General features: G+C 43.3%; 1 protein-coding gene across 3 annotated transcripts in view; it reads right to left on the bottom strand.

The window, feature by feature from the left end:
- Nucleotides 1-21,390, bottom strand: part of SPDEF (SAM pointed domain containing ETS transcription factor) — a 98,816-nt gene that overhangs the window by 74,928 nt on the left and 2,498 nt on the right. For all 3 annotated transcript variants that reach the window (XM_044287108.1, XM_044287107.1, XM_044287106.1), the window contains exon 2: nucleotides 8,721-9,125. In XM_044287108.1, the coding sequence (XP_044143043.1) occupies nucleotides 8,721-9,099 (379 nt within the window). In that variant the 5' untranslated portion in view covers nucleotides 9,100-9,125. The remainder of the gene's footprint in view (nucleotides 1-8,720; nucleotides 9,126-21,390) is intronic.

Below are 21,390 nucleotides of genomic sequence, written 5' to 3' on the forward strand. Positions count from 1 at the left end.
ATGCCAATATTCTGTTTTCTATTTCTAAACAATAGTTTTATATATACATTTTTTTCTCATTTCACTTCATCAACTTAGACCATTGTGTCCTGATCCATCACATACAATTCAGATTAACAAAACATTGAACTTTAGGCTGTAATGTAACAAAACACAAAAAAAGTCAAGGGGGTCAATACTTTTGCAAAATACACTGTACATGGCCAGTAGCAGGTTTTTCTAGATTGTGCTCTTCACACGCAGATCCTTGGGCCTCCATTGTGGTAGTGTAGGATGTCGCCAGCCTCCTTCCCAGTGCATCGGCGTTCTGGACTGTTTCCCCGGTAAACACTTCCGATTGTGAGACATAACTTCCCACCTCACAATATCACGGCCTGCTGAAGATTCCACTCGTCTACGTATGCTGCCGTGTGACGTCACCCCCATCTCGTGATACTTCGTCTGTTTGGTCCGCATGCTACTTGGGAGTGCTGGTATGCTGGATGGAGGTAACCAGTGCAGTAGAACTATTCTCCGCAGCTGGATTGTGCAAGTACCAGACCTGGCCCCAGGTAGTCATGCTGTATGCTAAAGGATCTCTTCCCCTAGAGGTTTTGGCAGGGCTACCTAGGAGCAGGAAGGAGAGGAATGTGTCCCCCGATGAAGCTCCAGCCCAATTTCTTCTATTTTCGTGCTCTCACTGCACTGAAGCGCCCGTCCCCTGGAGGGACAGGAAGAACACCGGTGAGTAGTAGGAGTTGGGGTTGTTTAATTGCTCTCTCTGTCTTCCTGTCCCTTCAGAGGTCAAACATCTTCCTGTGGTGCTGTCATGGAGGACGTCCCAGAAAACAAAGTATTAGTCTTACATATGGTTTCAACTTCCTTATGTGAGAAAGTGGTAGACTTTTTGAATATACAAGGATGAAATATTATTTACATAACACTCTAAAACCAGTATAAGAAATAATGCAGACTTTCACATATGCGTTGTGCTGTACGGTTTTGAGATCCGGCACAGGCTCGCAAAACCGCAACACAATGCTTCAGCTTTGTTGCCACTCGGGGACAAAACTGAACAAACTGGAATGGAGTGCACAAGAATGCATTAAGTTCCAGTTTCTTGCATTCCCATGATAAACTGAGGAAGCCGCAACTGCCACCAAAAACCATGTAAGTCAATGGTGCCGGATCAGTTTTTTCGGATACAAAAAAACCGGATCCAGCGCCCATTGACATTCAATGGTTTTAGTGCCTGATACGGTTTCTAAATCTTCGATATAATACAATAGGATCTGTTTTTAACCGATACAGCCGGTTGTATTATTCGAACAGATGCGTTTTGCTGTACCGGACATAAAAAACGGAGATGTGAAAGTAGCCGTACTATGGTTTTTAAACAATATGATCATGTAGTTGCTTACATCATATACATTTTCCTTCCTGTTACTGTATCCAACCAAACCCATGATGTAGTATCAGACTGAGTTGTCTAAGACTAGAGATGAGTGAATTGAAGTTGACAAAGTGGATTTCGATATGAATTTCAGGTTTTATTCGATTCTCACTGAATCCGAATTTCCTCGCACTTCATAGTAAAGAATAGCATTTTATCGTAAAATGGTTGCTACATGCGTGAGGACATGGAGCAAAGAAGGCTGGATCACCCATAATGCCATGCATGCAGCCAATCAGCAGCCAGCCCTGTGATGTCATAGCCCTATAAACAGCCTCAGCCTTCTTGGATTCTGCCATTTTCCAGTGTGCAGGGAGAGATGTCAGCAGGAGCTAGGGACAGTGCTAGAAAAAACTTTATTGTGCAAAAACGATTTGCAAGTTCGGGGAAAGTTTATTCAAGGTGTAGGGAAAGGATAGGGAGGAATCATTCCACAGCAGGGTTCAGTAGGAAAGGTTACAGCCCCATGGGATATTAATCTTCAGCCAGTGAACTGCAATACAACGATCTATGATTGCATGCAAACAGATTTGGCCATCTCTGTAATATTTACCATCACCCATTTAAAGAGGAAAGCAAGGAGAGTGAGATAGAAAAAAACTCAGCTGACAAGCACGTCACAGCCAACATCCCGCACCACGTGTGTGGTCATGTGGGATGCTAAGTGAAGCCAGCTTCTCCATTACCAAAGCACCTACAGAGGAGTGCACGAGACGGAACTTCACCACACACCGCTGCATACCATCGGATTGGTAAGGTACTGCGTACAAATCCATTATTCATTCATATATTTACTATCAATACAATATTACCTACTGTATCGTGTTGGCTGATAATATATCTTGCTGATTACGGACAATTGACAGTGTGTGATAATTAGGTGGAACGACCTCTATTTGAATTCTTATGAGAATGCCAGTGGCCAGAGATTTACACCAGAGTTTGTAGGACTCACCAGGAAATTACATTTTCATTTCAATACAAGATTATTTGTATTTGTCAACTGGCACTCTCAATAGACTTTTTACGCATATGGGACACCACCTCAGTCGTAATATACAACAACTTGAGATTGAAACGCGATTCTTTTTAATATGCTTGCTTACTATTATGATCACAAACAAATAAACAAAAGAATGGCGACATATGGCGACATACACTCACCTAAAGAATTATTAGGAACACCATACTAATACGGTGTTGGACCCCCTTTTGCCTTCAGAACTGCCTTAATTCTATATGGCATTAATTCAACAAGGTGCTGATAGCAGTCTTTAGAAATGTTGGCCCATATTGATAGGATAGCATCTTGAAGTTGATGGAGATTTGAGGGATGCACATCCAGGGCACAAATCTCCCGTTCCACCACATCCCAAAGATGCTCTATTGGGTTGAGATCATGGTCATGTTCAAGAAACCAATTTGAAATGATTTGAGCTTTGTGACATGGTGCATTATCCTGCTGGAAGTAGCCATCAGAGGATGGGTAGATGGTGGTCATGAAGTGATGGACATGGTCAGAAACAATGCTCAGGTAGCCCGTAGCATTTAAACGATTGCCAATCGGCACTAAGGGGCCTAAAGTGTGCCCAGAAAACATCCCCCACACCATTACACCACCACTAGCAGCCTGCAGAGTGGTAACAAGGCATGATGGATACATGTTCTCATTCTGTTCTCACGCCAAATTTGGACTCTACCATTTGAATGTCTCAACAGAAATCGAGACTCATCAGACCAGGCAACATTTTTCCAGTCTTCAACAGTCCAATTTTGGTGAGCTAATGCAAATTGTAGCCTCTTTTTCCTATTTGTAGTGGAGATGAGTGGTACCCGGTGGGGTCTTCTACTGTTGTTGCCCATCCGCCTCAAGGTTGTGCGTGTTGTGGCTTCACAAATGCTTTGCTGCATAACTCGGTTGTAACAAGTGGTTATTTCAGTCAACGTTGCTCTTCTATCAGCTTGAATCAGTCGGCCCATTCTCCTCTGACCTCTAGCATCAAGCAAGGCATTTTCGCCGACAGGACTGCCGCATACTGGATGTTTTTCCCTTTTCACACCATTCTTTGTAAACCCTAGAAATGGTTGTGCGGGAAAATCCCAGTAACTGAGCAGATTGTGAAATTCTCAGACCGGCCCGTCTGGCACCAACAACCATGCCACGCTCAAAATTGCCGAAATCACCTTTCTTTCCCATTCTGACATTCAGTTTGGAGTTCAGGAGATTGTCTTGACCAGGACCACAACCCTACATGCATTGAAGCAACTGCCATGTGATTGGTTGACTAGATAATCGCATTAATGAGAAATAGAACAGGTGTTCCTAATAATTCTTTAGGTGAGTGTATAACCACTGATATTGTGGCATCCAAGATTGAGTGAGATATGTGAACTTTGAGAGATATATGAACTTTGACCTTTTTCGATTTACTGGATACCAATACTATTACCAACCAGATTAATGTAATATCATGGTTTCCAATGAATTATATTTTTTTAAATTCAGAACTATTACATTTTTTATCTTATCATGGTGCTGCAGTCCCTCCCTTTCCAAGTGGTGGACTCTTCACCTTTCAGAGAACTGATGGCTTTTGCCAAGCCGAGGTGGAGAGTCCCAAGCCGTCATTTCTTCTCTACCGGTCCAAAATGGTGGCCTTTTTTATACCCACTGAGAGGGAGGACAAACTTAACTACTACAGAGACATCCTATGTAGTCAGTTGGCTACTGCCTATCTGCACCATCGTCCATCCTCTTGTAGGTCTGACTGGCGGGGCTCTCTGTGCTCACGTTCCACTGCCATGGCTGCTGTGGAAGGGTGGGGTGGCAGGAGCAGTACCAGCTCCATCAGCAGTAGTCTGAGTCTAGAGTTGCTGATGAGCTGCTTTCTTATCCCGAATAGTGAAGAAACTACTCGCCAGCAGCTAGACATAAAGCAGAACCTGAACCAGCAGGTGGTGGCATACTTGGAGTGCACCCTGCCAGCTGTCATTGAAGATCCACTGGACTATTGGGCAGCCTAACTGGATTTGTGGCCGCAACTGGCCTAGTTTGCCCTGGAAAAGCTTTCCTGCCCGGCCAGTAGTGTGGCATCAGAGCAGGTGTTTAGTGCGGTGGGGGCCATAGTTATCCCAAGAAGAACACAACTGGCCACCCAAAATGTGGTGAGACTGAAATTTGTCAAGATGAATCAGGCGTGGATCAGCCAGGATTTCCACCCACCAATGCCTGATGCATCAGTCTAGATAAAATCCATGGTGCCACACCAACACTTTGACAAAAGAGACCAGTTTCTTCTGGTATCTGCCTCAGCTACTATTCTGATGCTGCCACTCACCTGATGCCACACATCTGATGCAAAGTGCTCCTTCTTTCACCCACCATCGTCAGCTGGTACTAGTATTGCCACCCATATCACCACTGTCACCGGGTCACTCTGTGGTCTCCTGATGCTGGTGCCACCTCCACACAATGTCACCTTGCCACTCTGTGGCCTCCTGATGCTGTTGCTGCCACCTCCACACTGTCATAGTGCCATTCTGTGGCCTCCTGATGCTGCTGCCTCCAACTTCGCACTGTTATTGTGCCACCCTGTGGCCTCCTCCTGATGCTACTGCTGCCACCTTTAACACTGTCATTGTGCCACTCTGTGGCCTCCTGATGCTGATGCTACCGCCACCTCCTCACTGTCATTGTACCACCCTGTGGCCTCCTCTTGATGCTGCTGCAGCCTCCACCTCCACATTCTGTCATTGTGCCACTTGGTGGCCTCCTGAAGCTGACACAACCTCCATACTTTGTAATTGTGCTGCTCTGTGGTCTCCTGATACTGCTGCCACCTCACCACTAGGTCATAGAACCACTCTGTGGCCTCCTCACGCTGCTGCCACCTCCAGACTTTGTCACTGGGCCACTCTGTGGTCTCCTCATGCTGTTTCCACCTCACCACTAGGTCATAGGGCCACTCTATGGCCTCCTCATGCTGCTGCCACCTCCACACTTTGTCATTGTGCCCCTCTGTGACCTCCTCCTGATGCTGCTGCCACCTCCAGACTCTGTCATTGGGCTAATCTGTGGTCTCCTCCTAATGCTTCCACCTCAGCACTATGTCATAGGGCCACTCTGTGGACTTCTCATGCTGTTCCCACCCTCCCCACTTCATGACTGGGCCACTATTTTGCCTTTTGGCTGACATCATTTATTTGATCCGTCTTCTGATCTGTCAGAAGGAAGGAAAAATGAGACTCACAACGGATGTTGTCTGTGTAGCAGCTGTAAGGCCTGTATGGTCCCATCAAAATTGGCGTATGATTTGGTAGCCAAAAACAGGAGTGGGTACATAACACAGAAGACATGAAAATATTCATCTCTGTTTTGGATCCACTCCTGTTTTTTTGGCATTAGCAATACTGATGGATTACTGACCAAATGGTGACCGAGTGAAGGCAGATGTTCAACAGACAGAATCAGTTTTTTGGGGGTTATTGTTCTGACGGATCAGAGGAAGGGCAAAATAATCAGGGACATCAACACAAACTTACTGCTGATGCCCTCTCCACTTTGTCCGGGGGCTCTACTTGTATACGCATTTAATAGAACAGGTTCTGTAGACGTCTATGTGGAATCAGCTGACGACTGTGTAAAAGTGCGCTTCTTCTTGACGCTAACAACGATCTGTAAGGCTGAGTTCACACTTGAGTTATGGTCCCATGCAGGGGCATAGCTAGAAGTGACTGGGCCCCACAGAAAATTTTTATATGAGCCCCTGCCCCCCGCCCAATTTTTGATATTGAGCTGTCCACCTGTCCTTTCATTTTTTGTAAAAATCTTTTTTATTTATATGCAAATTGCCTTCCTGTTGTGCCCAAGGGGCTGTCCCTCCGGCCGTTTTGCTCAGCGCGTCCATTATCGCCAAGTCCAGCGCCATTCCGCTTTTATTTATTCACTGTTGTCCTCATAGAAAAAAAAATATATAAGTGCGCCATAGTCTCGCACATGCGCCGATGTTACTCATGTCCGGGCCTGCGCGGTTTCCTGGTAGCAGCCTCAAGTAATGTAATTGCGCATGTGCCAGAAAGCATGCGCTGGCACATGCGCGATTACACTACTTGAGGCTGCTGCCAGGACACTGCGAGACTATGGCGCACTCAGAAAAAGAAAAGATGAGGGCAGCAGTGAATAATTAACAGCGTGGCGGCGCTGGGCTTGGTGTTAATGAGCGCGGCTGGGCACAAACGGCCGGAGGGACAGCCCCTTGGTTACGTTAAGGAAGGTAATTTGCTTATAAATGAAAACTATGAAACTTGACTGACACGCTGCCGGGCCCCTTGTCAGCCTGGGCTCCGAAGCAGCCGCTTCCCCGGTAGTTATGCCACTGGCTCTGTGACTGCCCAAATAAGTGAAGTTTGCAGTGATTCTAAGACTGACACCTGTCATCTGCATGTTATACAGAATCAGTATTATTTCACTATGACAGCAGACTCCCTATGCATGTTACTGCGAGGCACAGTGTTCTACACCACTATAAAGGCTCTCTGCAGCCATGAAATAGCCGTTTGGTAATGCGATTTGCCGCAAATAAATTCAGATCAAACCAATTCTTTTCGAAAAATTAGTCGAACTGGCCGAATCGAATTTATGAGAAATTCGCTCATCCCTACCTAAGACCCAACAGTAAATTTTGTTTTGGGGGCTCACTGTATATGCAAATATTGCCTGACCATCCTTCCCAAAACTGCAACAACATACTGTAATTTTCAGTAATAGCCTGCAACCTAGCCAATGCCTCAGACTGTTTTGTCTTGGAGACCATATCAGTATCCTGCTGACTGGCTTCTGCTTTGGACTAGAGCCATCTTGGCTATTTTATTTGTAATACTCCAGAGTGGTATTACTATTCCTATACCCTGCTACTGTCATTGATAATCTACCAATAATGTTATCTTTGTATTGATTTCAGGTCCTCCTACATTGTGCATTCCTAACCACTGCTATATAACTTATTTCTTATACTACATGTAAGGTGCCTGCCTGGTTCACCAGAAGGTAGCTGCCGATATATGGCAGAGATATCTTTACATAGAATGGAATTTACAATTCCATTCTCCCTCTTTTGGACAGAAGTGGGCTAGTCCTACTTCTTAACTGCTGCAGGAAGTGTTTAGTCAGTCATAGTTGCCCTATGAAAATGAAAGTAAAACAGAATGCCGAGCTGTTTCCTATACCATTGATAAATGCTCATGTGGACATTTTATCTGCCCATGTAAAAAGAGTGCTGCCAGCGGTCGTGGTCACCACATGACCATGAGTTTTGCCTAAAACCATGTGGCCATTAGCAAAGAGCAAGCAGACAGCACTAATTTCATTACTAAGCTTTACAGACCTGCGGCTCCTGGCCTTATCTAGGCTGGGTCTCAGCTGTGTGGTGTCCATATCATCTGACAGCACCCTAAGTTTCTGAGCATATACCGTAACTGCTTAACTAAAATGAAATGTTAATTGTACCAACACAGTAATACTGTTTTCTTATCAATAGTATTAAAGAACTGGTTTTCTTATCACTTAATCTCTACTTAAGGGACCATAGGACTGAAAATAAAAAGGAGCTTCTGTAGAATTACAGTCTTAGAGTAAGTTTGTGAAAGCACTATTTAATTACAGAAAAAACAGATATTACAACTAATTACACTTTAGCTTGCAGGGTTTTAAAGAAGATGGGTGTGATGCCTTTTATGACTTAGACTTAAATATTGATGATCTATTCTCAGAATATGTCATCAATATCAGATCTCCGGCGCCAGACACTATTACAATGGATGGAAGGCTCCATCTACTGTGTAGTTTCTGGCATCAGTGTACTAACTCAGTTCCCATTCACTTGAATGGGAGCTTAGCTGCTATATCCCTCATCTCAGCCACTACACAGTGGACAGACTCTTCTGCTTCCAGCTGTATACTTTCCTGTTACGGTGGCTGTCTAAAATAGCTGGCAGGTGACGTTGGCGGGTGTCAGACCGCCAATGATCTGATATTCATGACCTAGTTGGAGGATAGATGATCAATATCTAAATCCCTCCAAAAAATCTCTTAAGGCCATATTTGGAGAAAGTGGCAAGCAAGGCTCATAGTCCAGTTCTTCATTAACCTGTAGTGTAAAATAACTCATTTTCCACAAATTTGTTTTTTATATTTATCTAACATAAATGGAAAGCGGTTAGCATTTTACTCATAGCAAAATTATTTCTGTAAGCAATATATTTATTGTACTGTGCATGAAATATCACTCACCTGCTGAAATATTGAGAAGTTTACAAGCTGTCTCGATATCTTTTAAAACTTCTCCCACTACCATGGTTTGCATTTGTTCAAGGGAATGATCCTCAAGATGTAGTGACGTTTGGTACTCCAATTCATGGTGAAGTCCTTGACTGTCTATAACAGGGCACTGTTCAGGTTCTTTTTGCCCTTCACCTCTGGGCCCACTGGGCAACAGGTTTTTAGGAGGCGCCCAGCTTCCTCCATCGCCACTGTATAGAATGTCACAAAATGGCAGATAGTACCCAGGTGCCCCCTCTTCAAGAGGTTTGTCAAGGCTAGTGAGTGAAGAATCCTGTAGCTCCAAGTGTGTGTGTGTAACATTGAGTAGGTTGGTTCCACTGCTGCCCATTCCGAAGAATTTCTAGGCAGAAAAACCTGAAGGAAAAACATTTAAAGAAATGTGGATATCTAGAATGATTTAGCACTAATCTATCTATTCACCTGTCTGTTTTTTTAAGTGGTATACTGATGTCATATTGACCTTATCACAGTAGAAATTAAATATAGTGTTATAGCCTTGCGACATGTTCTCACTAACACTGTACAATATACCGTAAACGTTAATGTATCAGAAAGTGAAAAGGTTGATATTTTTGGCAGTATTGAACCATTAGAGTTTTCCTCATCATATTCTGCAGATGGACAGGATATACATGCATGTTACATACCTATGTCACTACTATGGGACTATAGATGATCTTTTCTAAACAAACTATGGCCCTTCCCTTCCAGCTGTTATTCAAGAGACCAGTAAATTTAACACATTCCTTCCAGGAAGTCAAATTCTAAATGAAAGAGCCGCTTATTGTATATATAATAAAATTTGAAACCAGGTTGTTTTTTCGTCAGTGCTTAAAATTTGAGGACTGCTCTGCTCAAAACAGCATCTCTCTTTGTTAAGTTTGATTAAAGGTAGAGATGAGCGAATCGAAGCTGACGTCGAATTTGTTCCGAATTTCAGGAAAAATTATATTTTTCCTAACATGGCGGCTAGCCGACTACAATGGAAGCTAAAATGATGGCTTTACGTGTGAGGACATGGGGCAAGGAACTCTGGGAAGGCGGGTTGAACCATAATGCCATGCATGCAGCCAATTAGCAGCCAGCCAGCCCGGTGATGTCACAGCCCTATACGGCGGCCATCTTAGATTCTGCCATTCACCATCATACTTTGTTCAGGGACAGACGTGTCTGCAGGCGCTAGGGAGAGTGAAAGAAAAACTAATTGTTAAAAAAATAAAAGGAAAGAAGCGATTTACTAGTGCAGGGAAAGGATAGTGAGAGGAATCATTTCACAGGCAGGGAGAGACGTGTGCAGATGCTAGGGAGAGTCGGGAAAATCCTCATTGTGTAGGGAAACATTACTTGGGGATCCAGATAGCCTCATAATACAGCTCTGTCATTCCAACAATTAGTTATTGGGGTGCAAGTGCTATGTTGAAAAGCCTTTAGTGGCTTTTATCTGTGGAAAAAGAAAAATATATACGCAGGTCACTTATGCTGTTAACTTCTCTGATATCATTTAGTGGCCTATTACAATACAATACGAGAAATATTTACGCAGGTCACTTTTGTTGTTATTTGCGCTAAAAGCGTTTATTGCAATATTTCTAGAGAAAAAGATAAAATAGACTAAGTTCATATTTGCTGTTATTTGCGCTAAAAGCGTTTCTTGTCATTTTTCACTACAATGCAAGAAAAATAGATGCAGTTCTCATTTAGTGTTATTTGTGCTAAAAGCGTCTATTGTCATATTTCACTAGAATACGAGAAAAAAAGACATAGGTCACCTGTGGTTTTATTTGCGCTGTGGTGTTAATTCTTGAGTTATTTGGTCGGTTTTGGCCCCGTGACTGCCCAAATAAGTGAAATGTGCAGTGTGATTCTAATAGTGACGCCTGTCATCTGCATGTCATACTGACTGACAGTATTATTTCACTACCCCAGCACACTCCCTATGCGTGTTACTGTAAGGCACAGTGCTCTACACCCATAAAAAAGGCTCTATGCAGCCCAGAAATAGCCGTTTTAAATCACGATTCATCGCAAATATATTCAGATTTTTTCGGAAATTTTGTTGAAATTCGCTCATCTCTAATTAAAGGGTTATTGTATAGCTAAACTATTATCCAGATCACATTGCTAATTTTTACTAGCTTGGCTAAATCAGTAAGATCACCACAGCTGGCTCAGGTTTTTAACCTCAAACTCCACCAGAGCTACACTCAAGTAGCTTATCAGCGGTGGTGCAGGGTGGCAGACCTCCACTAGCAGATAGTCATGGCCTATCTTGAGGATAAGACATCTTCTAATAAGAACTGGACAACCCCTTTAAAGCTGGGTTTCCAGTTTCAGGTTTTTAGATGGAGTGGGATTATGAAGAGGAGAGAATTATGTCTTTCTTTTATACTGTACGTGTCCCCTATTTATGACTCATTCCTTGCTTTGGCTTCATAAACTACATCTAAAAACCTTGATGTAGAAAACCAGCCTAAAAGAGATCATCAGTGTATCAAAATGAGCTCAACATACAAGTAAGGTGAGTTCACATCCCATTTTTCCCATCCTTTTAACGTATACAAAAGATTTATACATTAAATGGAAGCCTCAGACTGATTCCACACAGAGTTCCATTGTAAAAAAAAAATAACATTTGTCTTTTTTTACCAGACTGTGCAGGATACAAGAATGTGGTGTGCTGCGTTTTTGTATCCTTATTTTGTAACATAGTCAAACTGAGGCATAAAATGTGATGTGAACCCACCAGCAGCTCCAGCAGCACCATTCAAGTGAACAGAGTTTAGCCCCGCCCACGCTAGTTGATACTAGTTGTGACGTCAGTGGGGCGGCGGCCCGGTGGTAAACAGTGAGAAGGCCGCAGCGCTGCTGGAGCGCCGCTGCCGCGCCGCTGCCTTCTCAAACAGCTGATCAGCCGGACCCCCCCTGATCAGAAGCTGATGATCTATCCAGAGGATAGATCATCCCTTAAATGAAAGTGCAGAACCCCTTTAAATGTTTTTCATTGTACTGTACGAGGAAGATAATACCACTAAAAGCAGTCTTATGCATAGAGTATACAAGTTTTAAACACCATAAAACTATCATGTATTTTACTTGGTTCATACAGAGTGGAAAGTAGAGATGCCATTCCTGCTATCTATGTAACAACTACCTAATCAGAAAAAAAAAAAGTGGAATAATTGCAATATTTAAGTAGCGTCACAATGGCAGACGTGCGTGTATGTCTGAGGTGCATGAGTGGTGTATGGAGCAGTCTCAATAACTAAGCCTGCTTTATAAGTGGGGGTTTCATGTCTATGTAATACAGCTGACACCTGGCCACAATGACTGGGATCAGAGATAATTCTGATGCCAGTCATTTAACAACTCAGATATTGCTGTCAATAGCAATCACAGCATCTGAGAGGTTAGACAGAGGAAGCAGACTCCCTCTGTCCTCTAATCGGAGCCCCTGGAGTGACATTTTTAAAAAGTTTTAAAAAATCTGAAAAACACAAAAAATATAAAAAATTTAAATCACCTCCCTATTCCAATTTCACATATAAAAATACACCAAAAAATATTATTAGTCTTGCCACATCCAAAAATGGCCAGAAATTGTTTTAATAAAATGTGATTAAAAAATTGTATGTACCCAAAAATGGTATTAATAAAACTACACCTCACCCTGCAAAATGCAAATGGTCAGACAACTCTGTAGAAATACTGTATGCACTGAACAAAAATATAAACGCAACACTTTCGGTTTTGTTCCCATTTTGCATGAGCTAAACTCAAAGATCTGAAACATTTTCTACATACACAAAAGACCCATTACTCTCAAATATTGTTAAAAAATCTGTCTAAATCTGTGTTAGTGAGCACTTCTCCTTTGCCGATATAATCCATCCCACCTCACAGGTGTGGCATATCAAGGTGCTGATTAGGCCACTCTGAAATGTGCAGTTTGATCACACAGCACAATGCTACAGATGTTGCAGCGTTTGAGGGAGCGTGTAATTGTCATGCTGACTGCAGGAATGTCTACCAGAGCTATTGCCCGTGCAATGAATGTTCATTTCTCTACCATAAGCCGTCTCCAAAGGCATTTCAGAGAATTTGGCAGTACATCCAACCGGCCTCACAACCGCAGACCACATGTAACCACACCAGTCCAGGACCTCCACATCCAGCATGTTCACCTCCATGATCATCTGAGACCAGCCACCCAGACAGCTGCAGCAACAATCGGTTTGATTAACTCAAAAGTTTCTGTGCAAACTGTCAGAAACCGTCTCAGGGAAGCTAATCTGCATGCTCGTTGTCCTCATCGGGGTCTGGACCTGACTGCAGTTCGTTGTCGTAACCGACTTGAGTGGGCAAATGCTCAAATTCAATGGCATCTGGCATGTTGGAGAGGCGTTCTGTTCATGGATAAGTCCCATTTTTCACTGTTCAGGGCAGATGGCAGACAGCGTGTGTGGCGTCGTGTGGGTGAGCGGTTTGCTAACGTCAATGTTGTGGATCGAGTGGCCCATGGTGGCGGTGGGGTTATGGTATGGGCAAGCGTATGTTATGGACAACGAACACAGGTGCACTTTATTGATGGCATTTTGAAAGGAACAGAAATACCGTGACATTGTTTTGCCATTCATCCACGACCATCACCTCATGTTGCAGCATGATAATGCATGGTCCCATATTGCCAGGATCTGTACACAATTCATGGAAGCTGAAAACATCCCAGTTCTTGCATGGCCAGCATACTCACCGGACATGTCACCCATTGAGCATGTTTGGGATGCTCTGGATCGGCGTATATGACAGCGTGTTCCAGTTCCTGCCAATATTCTGCAACTTCGCACAGCTATTGAAGAGAAGTGGACCAACATTCCACAGGCCACAATCAACAACCTGATCAACTCTATGCGAGGGAGATGTGTTGCACCTGTTAGGTGGGATGGATTATCTCAGCAAAGGAGAAGTGCTCATTAACACAGATTTAAACAGATTTGTGAACAATATTTAAAAGTAATGGGTCTTTTGTGTATGTAGAAAATGTTTCAGATCTTTGAGTTCAGCTCATGCAAAATGGGAGCAAAACCGAAAGTGTTGTGTTTATATTTTTGTGCATTGTAATTAAAAACATTATGATATTACTATAATCATACTGATCCAAGAAATAAGGTCATGTCATTTTTGCACAATGGGGAATTGTGAATGGGGTAAAGACAAAACCCCAAAAACCACGATGCATGTTTTTTTTTTTCAATTTTACCCAGCAAATAATTGTTTTGCAAAATATGACATGGCAAATGAAATAGTGCTAATAAGAAAATTACAACTTGTTCAAAAAAAATAAAAAAAAGATCTGGCTGTGCAAACAGGAAAGTTAAAAAGTTATGGCTCTTGGAAGATGGGTGGGGAGGGCAAATAACACTGGTGCATTTCTCACCATAGAATTTACTATATATACTATATTTTTCAAACTATAAGACACACTTTTTTCACCAACAAGTGGGGGGGGGGGGGAATGGCAGTGTGTCTTATATTCTGAATGCTTAGCATGCAGGAAGCGCAGGGAGTGGTGAGGGAAGTGCTGCGTTGGCTGTACTCTCCCTAGTGTTCTTCTGGACCCCGCTCTGCACTGTGTCCTGATTGCGAACAGTGACACTATGACCTAACGCGGTGCAATGTCGGGTCACGGTGCAATACGGGCCGGAAGAGGAGCAGTAAGTACTGGATCTGCAGGGTGGCAGCCCCCCCTAAGGTAACATCCTAGTCACCAGTCTGGCTAGGAATACTTTTTTTTCTCGCAGTCGGTTATTGCCTGTTAGGGAATTTCTAGTCAGAAAGATTGTTTCCCTGCTAAAACATAGTAATTCCTTGTCTATGGCAGTGCAAAATGTCTTTGGCTTCAGTTTTCTAGGATAGCTTCCCCATGAAGTTTTGCTTAGTCACTAAGATTGGGGTCCATTCACAGAACCATATCTGATTTTGCTGATCCATAGGACACGGGTGCCACCTTGTGTATTCTGCATTTGCAGATCAGAACATCCTGACCTATGATGGCAATGCCTATTCTTGTCCGCAATACAGACAAGAATGGGACATTTTACTATCTCTTTGCGGGCTGCGGAATGGAAGTACAGATGTGGACAGCTCACCTTGGGCTGTCCATATCTCTTCGTCCCATTGAAATAAATGGGCCTGCATGAGATCTGCAAATTGCGGTACGTGTCCAAATAGAAAAAAAATACAGTCATGTGAATGGGCCCTGAATGTGTCTGAGTTCATGTGATTTTCATAAGCACTCTCAGAGTGCAGAGGGATATTCTGTTAACACCATTTTGTTCCTTACAGGGAGGGGGGAAATGAGAGTGACAAGGGAGGGGGAAATGAGAGTGACAAGGGAGGGGGAAATGACGAGAGTGACAAGGGAGGGGGAAATGACGAGAGTGACAAGGGAGGGGGAAATGACGAGAGTGACAAGGGAGTGGGGAGGAATTATGAGAGTGACAAGGGAGTGGAGGGGGGAACTATGAGAGTGACAAGGGAGTGGGGGGGGGGAGAATGAGAGTGACAAGGAAGGGGGAAATGATGAGAGTGACAAGGGAGTGGGGAGAAATGATGAGAGTGACAAGGGAGTGGGGGGGGAACTATGAGAGTGACAAGGGAGTGGGGGGGAAGAATGAGAGTGACAAGGAAGGGGGAAATGATGAGAGTGACAAGGGAGTGGGGGGAATGATGAGAGTGACAAGGGAGTGGGGGAAGAATGAGAGTGACAAGGGAGTGGGGGGGGAATGATGAGAGTGACAAGGGAGTGGGGGGGGGAATGATGAGAGTGACAAGGGAGTGGGGGGAATGATGAGAGTGACAAGGGAGTGGGGGGGAATGATGAGAGTGACAAGGGAGTGGGGGGGAATGATGAGAGTGACAAGGGAGTGGGGGGGGGAATGATGAGAGTGACAAGGGAGTGGGGGGGAATGATGAGAGTGACAAGGGAGTGGGGGGAATGATGAGAGTGACAAAGGAGTGGAGGGGAAGAATGAGAGTGACAAGAGAGGGGGGAATGAGAGTGACAAGAGAGTGGGGGGGAATGATGAGAGTGACAAGGGAGTGGGGGGGAATGATGAGAGTGACAAGGGAGTGGGGAGAAAACTGAGAGTGACAAGGGAGGGGGGATTAGAGAGTGACAAAGAAGTGGGGTGAAGAATGAGAGTGACAAGGGATTGGGGGGAAGAATGCGAGTGACAAGGGGGGGGGGGGGGAGAAGAGAGTGACAAGGTAGTCCACAGAGCCAGACTGCATCCAGAGACCAGATCATCTTATTGTCCTGGTGGTAAGTAGACAATGCAATATGTTTATTATGTAATTGTTTAGTTATTAATACTACATTGAAAACTAATTTACCTCATATTAAGGCTCCATTCACACGTCTGCAACGTGTTTTGAGGATACACGGAGCAGCAGATCCGCAAAACACGAAAAGCGGCAATGTGCGTTCCGCATTTTGTGGACCGCACATTTCCGGCACTAATAAAATATGCCTGTTCTTGTCCGCAATTGCGGAAAAGAATAGGACATGTTCTATTTTTTTTGCAGAACGGAAGTGCGGACCCGGAAGTACGGATCCGCAATTCCGTGTCCACGCAGCACATCGTGCTGCCCCATAGGAATGAATGGGTCCGCAATTCCGTTGCGCAAAATGCAGAATGAAATTGCGGACGTGTGAATGGAGCCTAAAAGGACACTATAGTCCCAGAACCAGTACAGCTAATGTAGTGGTACTGGTGTCTATAGCCTGTTCCTGCAGAGAAAAGACACTGTGCAGTACTGATGGTAAATGAGCACTATAGTGCCAGGAAAACAAACTCATTTTCCTGGCACTATAGAGTTGCTAGGAGTGGGGCACCCTTGTGTTCCCCTCCTACTGGGCTGAAGGGATTAAAACCCCTTCAGCCACTTACCTTTCTCCAGCGCCGGCACTGGGAACTCTTCTCCCCGATCCTCCTCTCAGCTGCGAATGCGCATGCGCACACATTCAAAACTCTGTTCCGCGTCTTCCCACTGTAATTTTCACAGTAAGAATTGCGGAAGCACCTCTAGCGGCTGTCAGGTAGACAGCTACAAGAAGCTTGATTAACCCTAAGGCCCCTTTAACACGGGCGAGTTTTCCGTGTGGGTGCGATCCGTGCAGCGAAAGTATGGCACCCACACTAAATCCTGACCCATTTATTTCTATGGGGCTGTGCACATGAGCGTTGTTTTTAACGCATCACTTGTGCGTTCAGTTGAAATCGCAGCATGCTCTATATTGTCCGATTTTGACGTGACGCAGGCCCTATAGAAGTGAATGGGGTGCGTGAAAATCGGATGGCATCCGCAAGCAAGTACGGATGCCGTGCGATTTGCACGCACGGTTGCTAGGAGACGATCGGGATGGAGACCCGATCATTATTATTTTCCCTTATAACATGGTTATAAGGGAAAATAATAGCATTCTGAATACAGAATGCATAGTAAACCAGCGCTAGAGGGGTTAAAAAAATTTAAAAATTTTTTTAACTCACCTTAGTCCACTTGATCGCGAAGCCCGGCATCTCCTTGTGTCTCCTCTGCTGCTGAACAGGACCTGGGGTGAGCTGCTGCATTAAATAGAGGTTAAGGACCTGTGATGACATCACTCCGGTCATCACATGGTCTTTTACCATGGTGAATCACCATGGTAAAAGATCATGTGACGTACCATGTGATGACCGGAGTGATGTCATCACAGGTCCTTAACCTCTATTTAATGCAGCAGCTCACCCCAGGTCCTGTTCAGCAGCAGAGCAGACACAAGGAGATGCCGGGCTTCACGATCAAGTGGACTAAGGTGAGTTAAATTTTTTTAACATTTTTTTTAACCCCTCTAGCGCTGGTTTACTATGCATTCTGTATTCAGAATGCTACTATTTTCCCTTATAACCATGTTATAAGGGAAAATAATACAATCTTCAGAACATCAATCCCAAGCCCGAACTTCTATGAAGAAGTTCGGGTTTGGGTACCAAACATGCGCAATTTTTCTCACACGAGTGCAACGCATGACAATGTTTTGCACTCGCACGGGAAAATCGTGCATTTTCCCGCAATGCACCTGGCTCTTATCCCGGCAAAAAAACTGACGCCCGTGTGAAAGAGGCCTAAGGGAAACATAGCAGTTCTTTTAATTTAAATGCTGAGAAAGGGTTGGAACATATGTGATGTCATGATATGGGCAGATCATCTGATAAGGGGGGGGAGTCAATTTTTATCTTGCCTAGGGCGGCAAAAATCCTTGCACCAGCCCGGCATCCACATTCAAGGTATGATCTGTTAAACAGGTCTCAAATGAAGTCTCAATGACTGTATTTTTAAACAGATTGTGTGCATATGAGGTACCCCCATTTAGATGTAATGGTGACAGCCTCCAATACAAAGCTCAGGAAGTACTGCTCCATGAATCCAGCGGATCCACCAGAAAGAATAGATGGCCTATCTTTCAGTGGGGAAGGAATTTTTCATTTATTTTCATTCTCTCCATTTCCCTTCATATTCTGAGTGCTCAGGAAAATTTTAAGGTTGATGCCGTATATCCTACCAAAGGTCTCATCTGACATCAATGCAAGTTAATAAATTCATCTTCGATCAATCATAATTTTGAATCAGCTGAACAAGACAAGCTTTATCTATTATTCATTAGGGGACCTGGGTCATTCAGGTCGACTGACCAGCTAAGAGGTATAAAAGGCAGAAAGCCTACACTGCTTGAATCAAGAATACTATCAAGTCTGCTTCTAAATCTCTAATACTACAGTTACCAGATGGAGTTACACACTGAACTCGGTCCTCTTAGTCGCTTGGGCAAGAAAAAAAAAAGGCATTGGATCAAGTCTGCAGGGCCGTTACATGGTCTTCTCCATGCACCTTTACAAAACATTACAAGGTGGATGTATCCGCTGCTTGTGATTCAGCCTTTGACAGACTAGTGATCGCTTTGTGTGTTGCCTGAAGGACGATAAGGAAAGTGTAAATTTGCTTACCGAAATTTAGCTTTCCTTGAGTCCAAAGGCAGCACATATATACCTCCCTGAAAAAGACATTGCTTGGAAAAAACACATCTGCCTAGTGGGTGTGCACTCCTTTATAAGGGGGTTAATTAGTCTGATTTACTAATGATTTGTCTTCTGTCCTAGATGGGAGGAGCAAGACATTAACCCTTAGTGTGTTATATATAAATCATTATAACTAATACTCAATATTTTACTGGGACATTTCACTTTACAAATCTAAATTATATTTTATCATGTACTATCGTCAATTGATTTCCTTTCTTGCCAGTCAGTTGTGCAGAAATTAAATCAAACATCCCTGGGAGACAGAAGGCTGGACACAGTAGTCTTAGGAGTTAAAATTACATTTATATTCCCCCTTTCAATGCAATCTAATGCTCCGTTACATTCACTGACTTGCGATTCCTGTGATGATAATTCATGTAGCAGCCGGCTCACTGTGCACAGTGCTTCTACTTCCGGCTTCTACTGAATTAATATCACAGGGATCGCAGGTCAGTGAATGTAACGGAGCATTAGATTGCATAGATAGGGGGAATATAAATGTAATTTTATTTCCTAAGACTCCTGTGCCCAGCCTTCTGTCTCCCAGGGAAGCACGAGTCAGAAGCACAGTGTCTACACAGCCCGTCTTTTCTAATGGACAAATGGCCCTTAGCAACACTCTTTTGAAGAGTGCTGCTAAGGGGCCATTTCAGCCCCAGTTTTCTACCAAAAATAAACGTTTGGCTAAATAAAGTCTATTGCAAAATTGTTACCCATCACTTGCCCTACACTTTAGCAAAAAAATAAATAAAAATAAAAATAAATATATATATATATATATATATATATATGACAGTTATCCTTGCTATTTTCGTTTGTTAACATGTTGTAAGGAAAAATTATAAAATTAATAGAACACCTAACCCAAACCCGAACTTCACTAAAGAAGTCCGGGTTCGGGTCTGGGTACAACATTCAGGTTTTTTTTCACGTGCGTGCAAAATGCATTGCACTTGCGCGGAAAAAACTGAACATCGGAATGCAATCGCAGTCAAAATTGACTGCAATTGCGTGCCTAGTCATGCGATTTTCTGGCAATGCACACGCAACATATCCGGAGCAAATCTGGGACGCCCATGTGAAAGAGGCCTTAGGGTCCATTCACACGTCCATATGTGTTTTGCGGGTCCGCAAATCACGGACAAGATTAGGACATATCGCTGATAAGAATAGGACATGTTCTATTTTTGTTGTGGAACGGAAGTGCGGATACGCAAATGCGGACGCAGACAGCACATTCCGTCCCCATCGAAAATTAATGGGTCTGCACCTGTTCTGCAAAATTGCGGAACAAATGCGGACCCGTTATGCGGACGTGTGAATGGACCCTATTCTACCTCAATAAGCTGTCAATTTCATACAGATGTTTTTTTCTTCTAGGACAGAATAGCACAGGTAATCGGGCAATATGATCATGACTGTCTCTGATCCACTGTTGCACACAAAAGTGACGTGTGTGATGAATACTCCATGTTTGGGTGACTTAAACACTAATCCATTAAATGCAGGTTTAGCCGGATTAAACTGACGGTTTTTCTGCAGATCATGGAAACAAGTTCCCAAACAATTCATACAAGCTATATTTTTCTAGAAAATGTACTGGGCTATTTTACCATCACATTTAAAGGGAACCTGTCACCAGTTTTATGGTGTCCTAACTAAGGACCCAGTCAATCTGCCAACATCTTGCATTGAAAAGCTCCAGCTGATAATGATGAGTCATGAATATTTATGAGCTCCTGACTCTCCCCGCCTACCTGCTGCTGATTGACACTTTGTTTTCATATGAATCAGCAGAAGGTGGGCACGGGAGTGGCTATAGCTCTGAATTTAAAAAAATGCTGGACTCACTGACATCACGCTGAACTCAAATCAGCTCATTAGCATGCGGCATGTGGCATCTTTGTGTGTATATTATGAGGTAACTATCTGTCACACCAGTAAGTGAATACATCTAAGGTACTTTTTAGTAGTTAATGATTGTATATAATTAGTTAGATTATAATTAAATATCCACATGACAGGTTCCCTTTAAATTCTATGGACACCTTTGGGATAATTTTTTTTATAGATAAGCATGTATTTTTGGGCTAATATGGCCTTGTAATTGCAACCTGTATATATTGCCATACTTTGCAGTCTTCTCAGTCCTGTTCAGTGTGAAATCAGTCTAGCTTTCCGACAGTCTCCTTTCTGTAGCCATCTCTCTCATCTACTCTACTGAATGTTCATAAAGCTGACTTAAAAGACTATGGACACCTTTGGGGATTATATATATTTATATTTATTTTTCCCATGTGTTTTGTGCTAAAATATTTTATCTAGTAGGTTTTTATTAAAACTGTTTTTTGTTCTGCAGCGTTTATATATTTCAGTAAGCTGCATAATGCTATTCAGTGTGAAATCCATAAATTAGGCTGTGATAGCTCAATCTCTAGCAGATCCTTTTATCTTTCTTCCCTTCTCCCTTCCTACTCTTCCCTTCATGGGTATGTCCA

The sequence above is a fragment of the Bufo gargarizans genome, chromosome 3 (genome assembly GCF_014858855.1).
Source record: "Bufo gargarizans isolate SCDJY-AF-19 chromosome 3, ASM1485885v1, whole genome shotgun sequence".
Taxonomy (NCBI): Eukaryota; Metazoa; Chordata; class Amphibia; order Anura; family Bufonidae; genus Bufo; species Bufo gargarizans.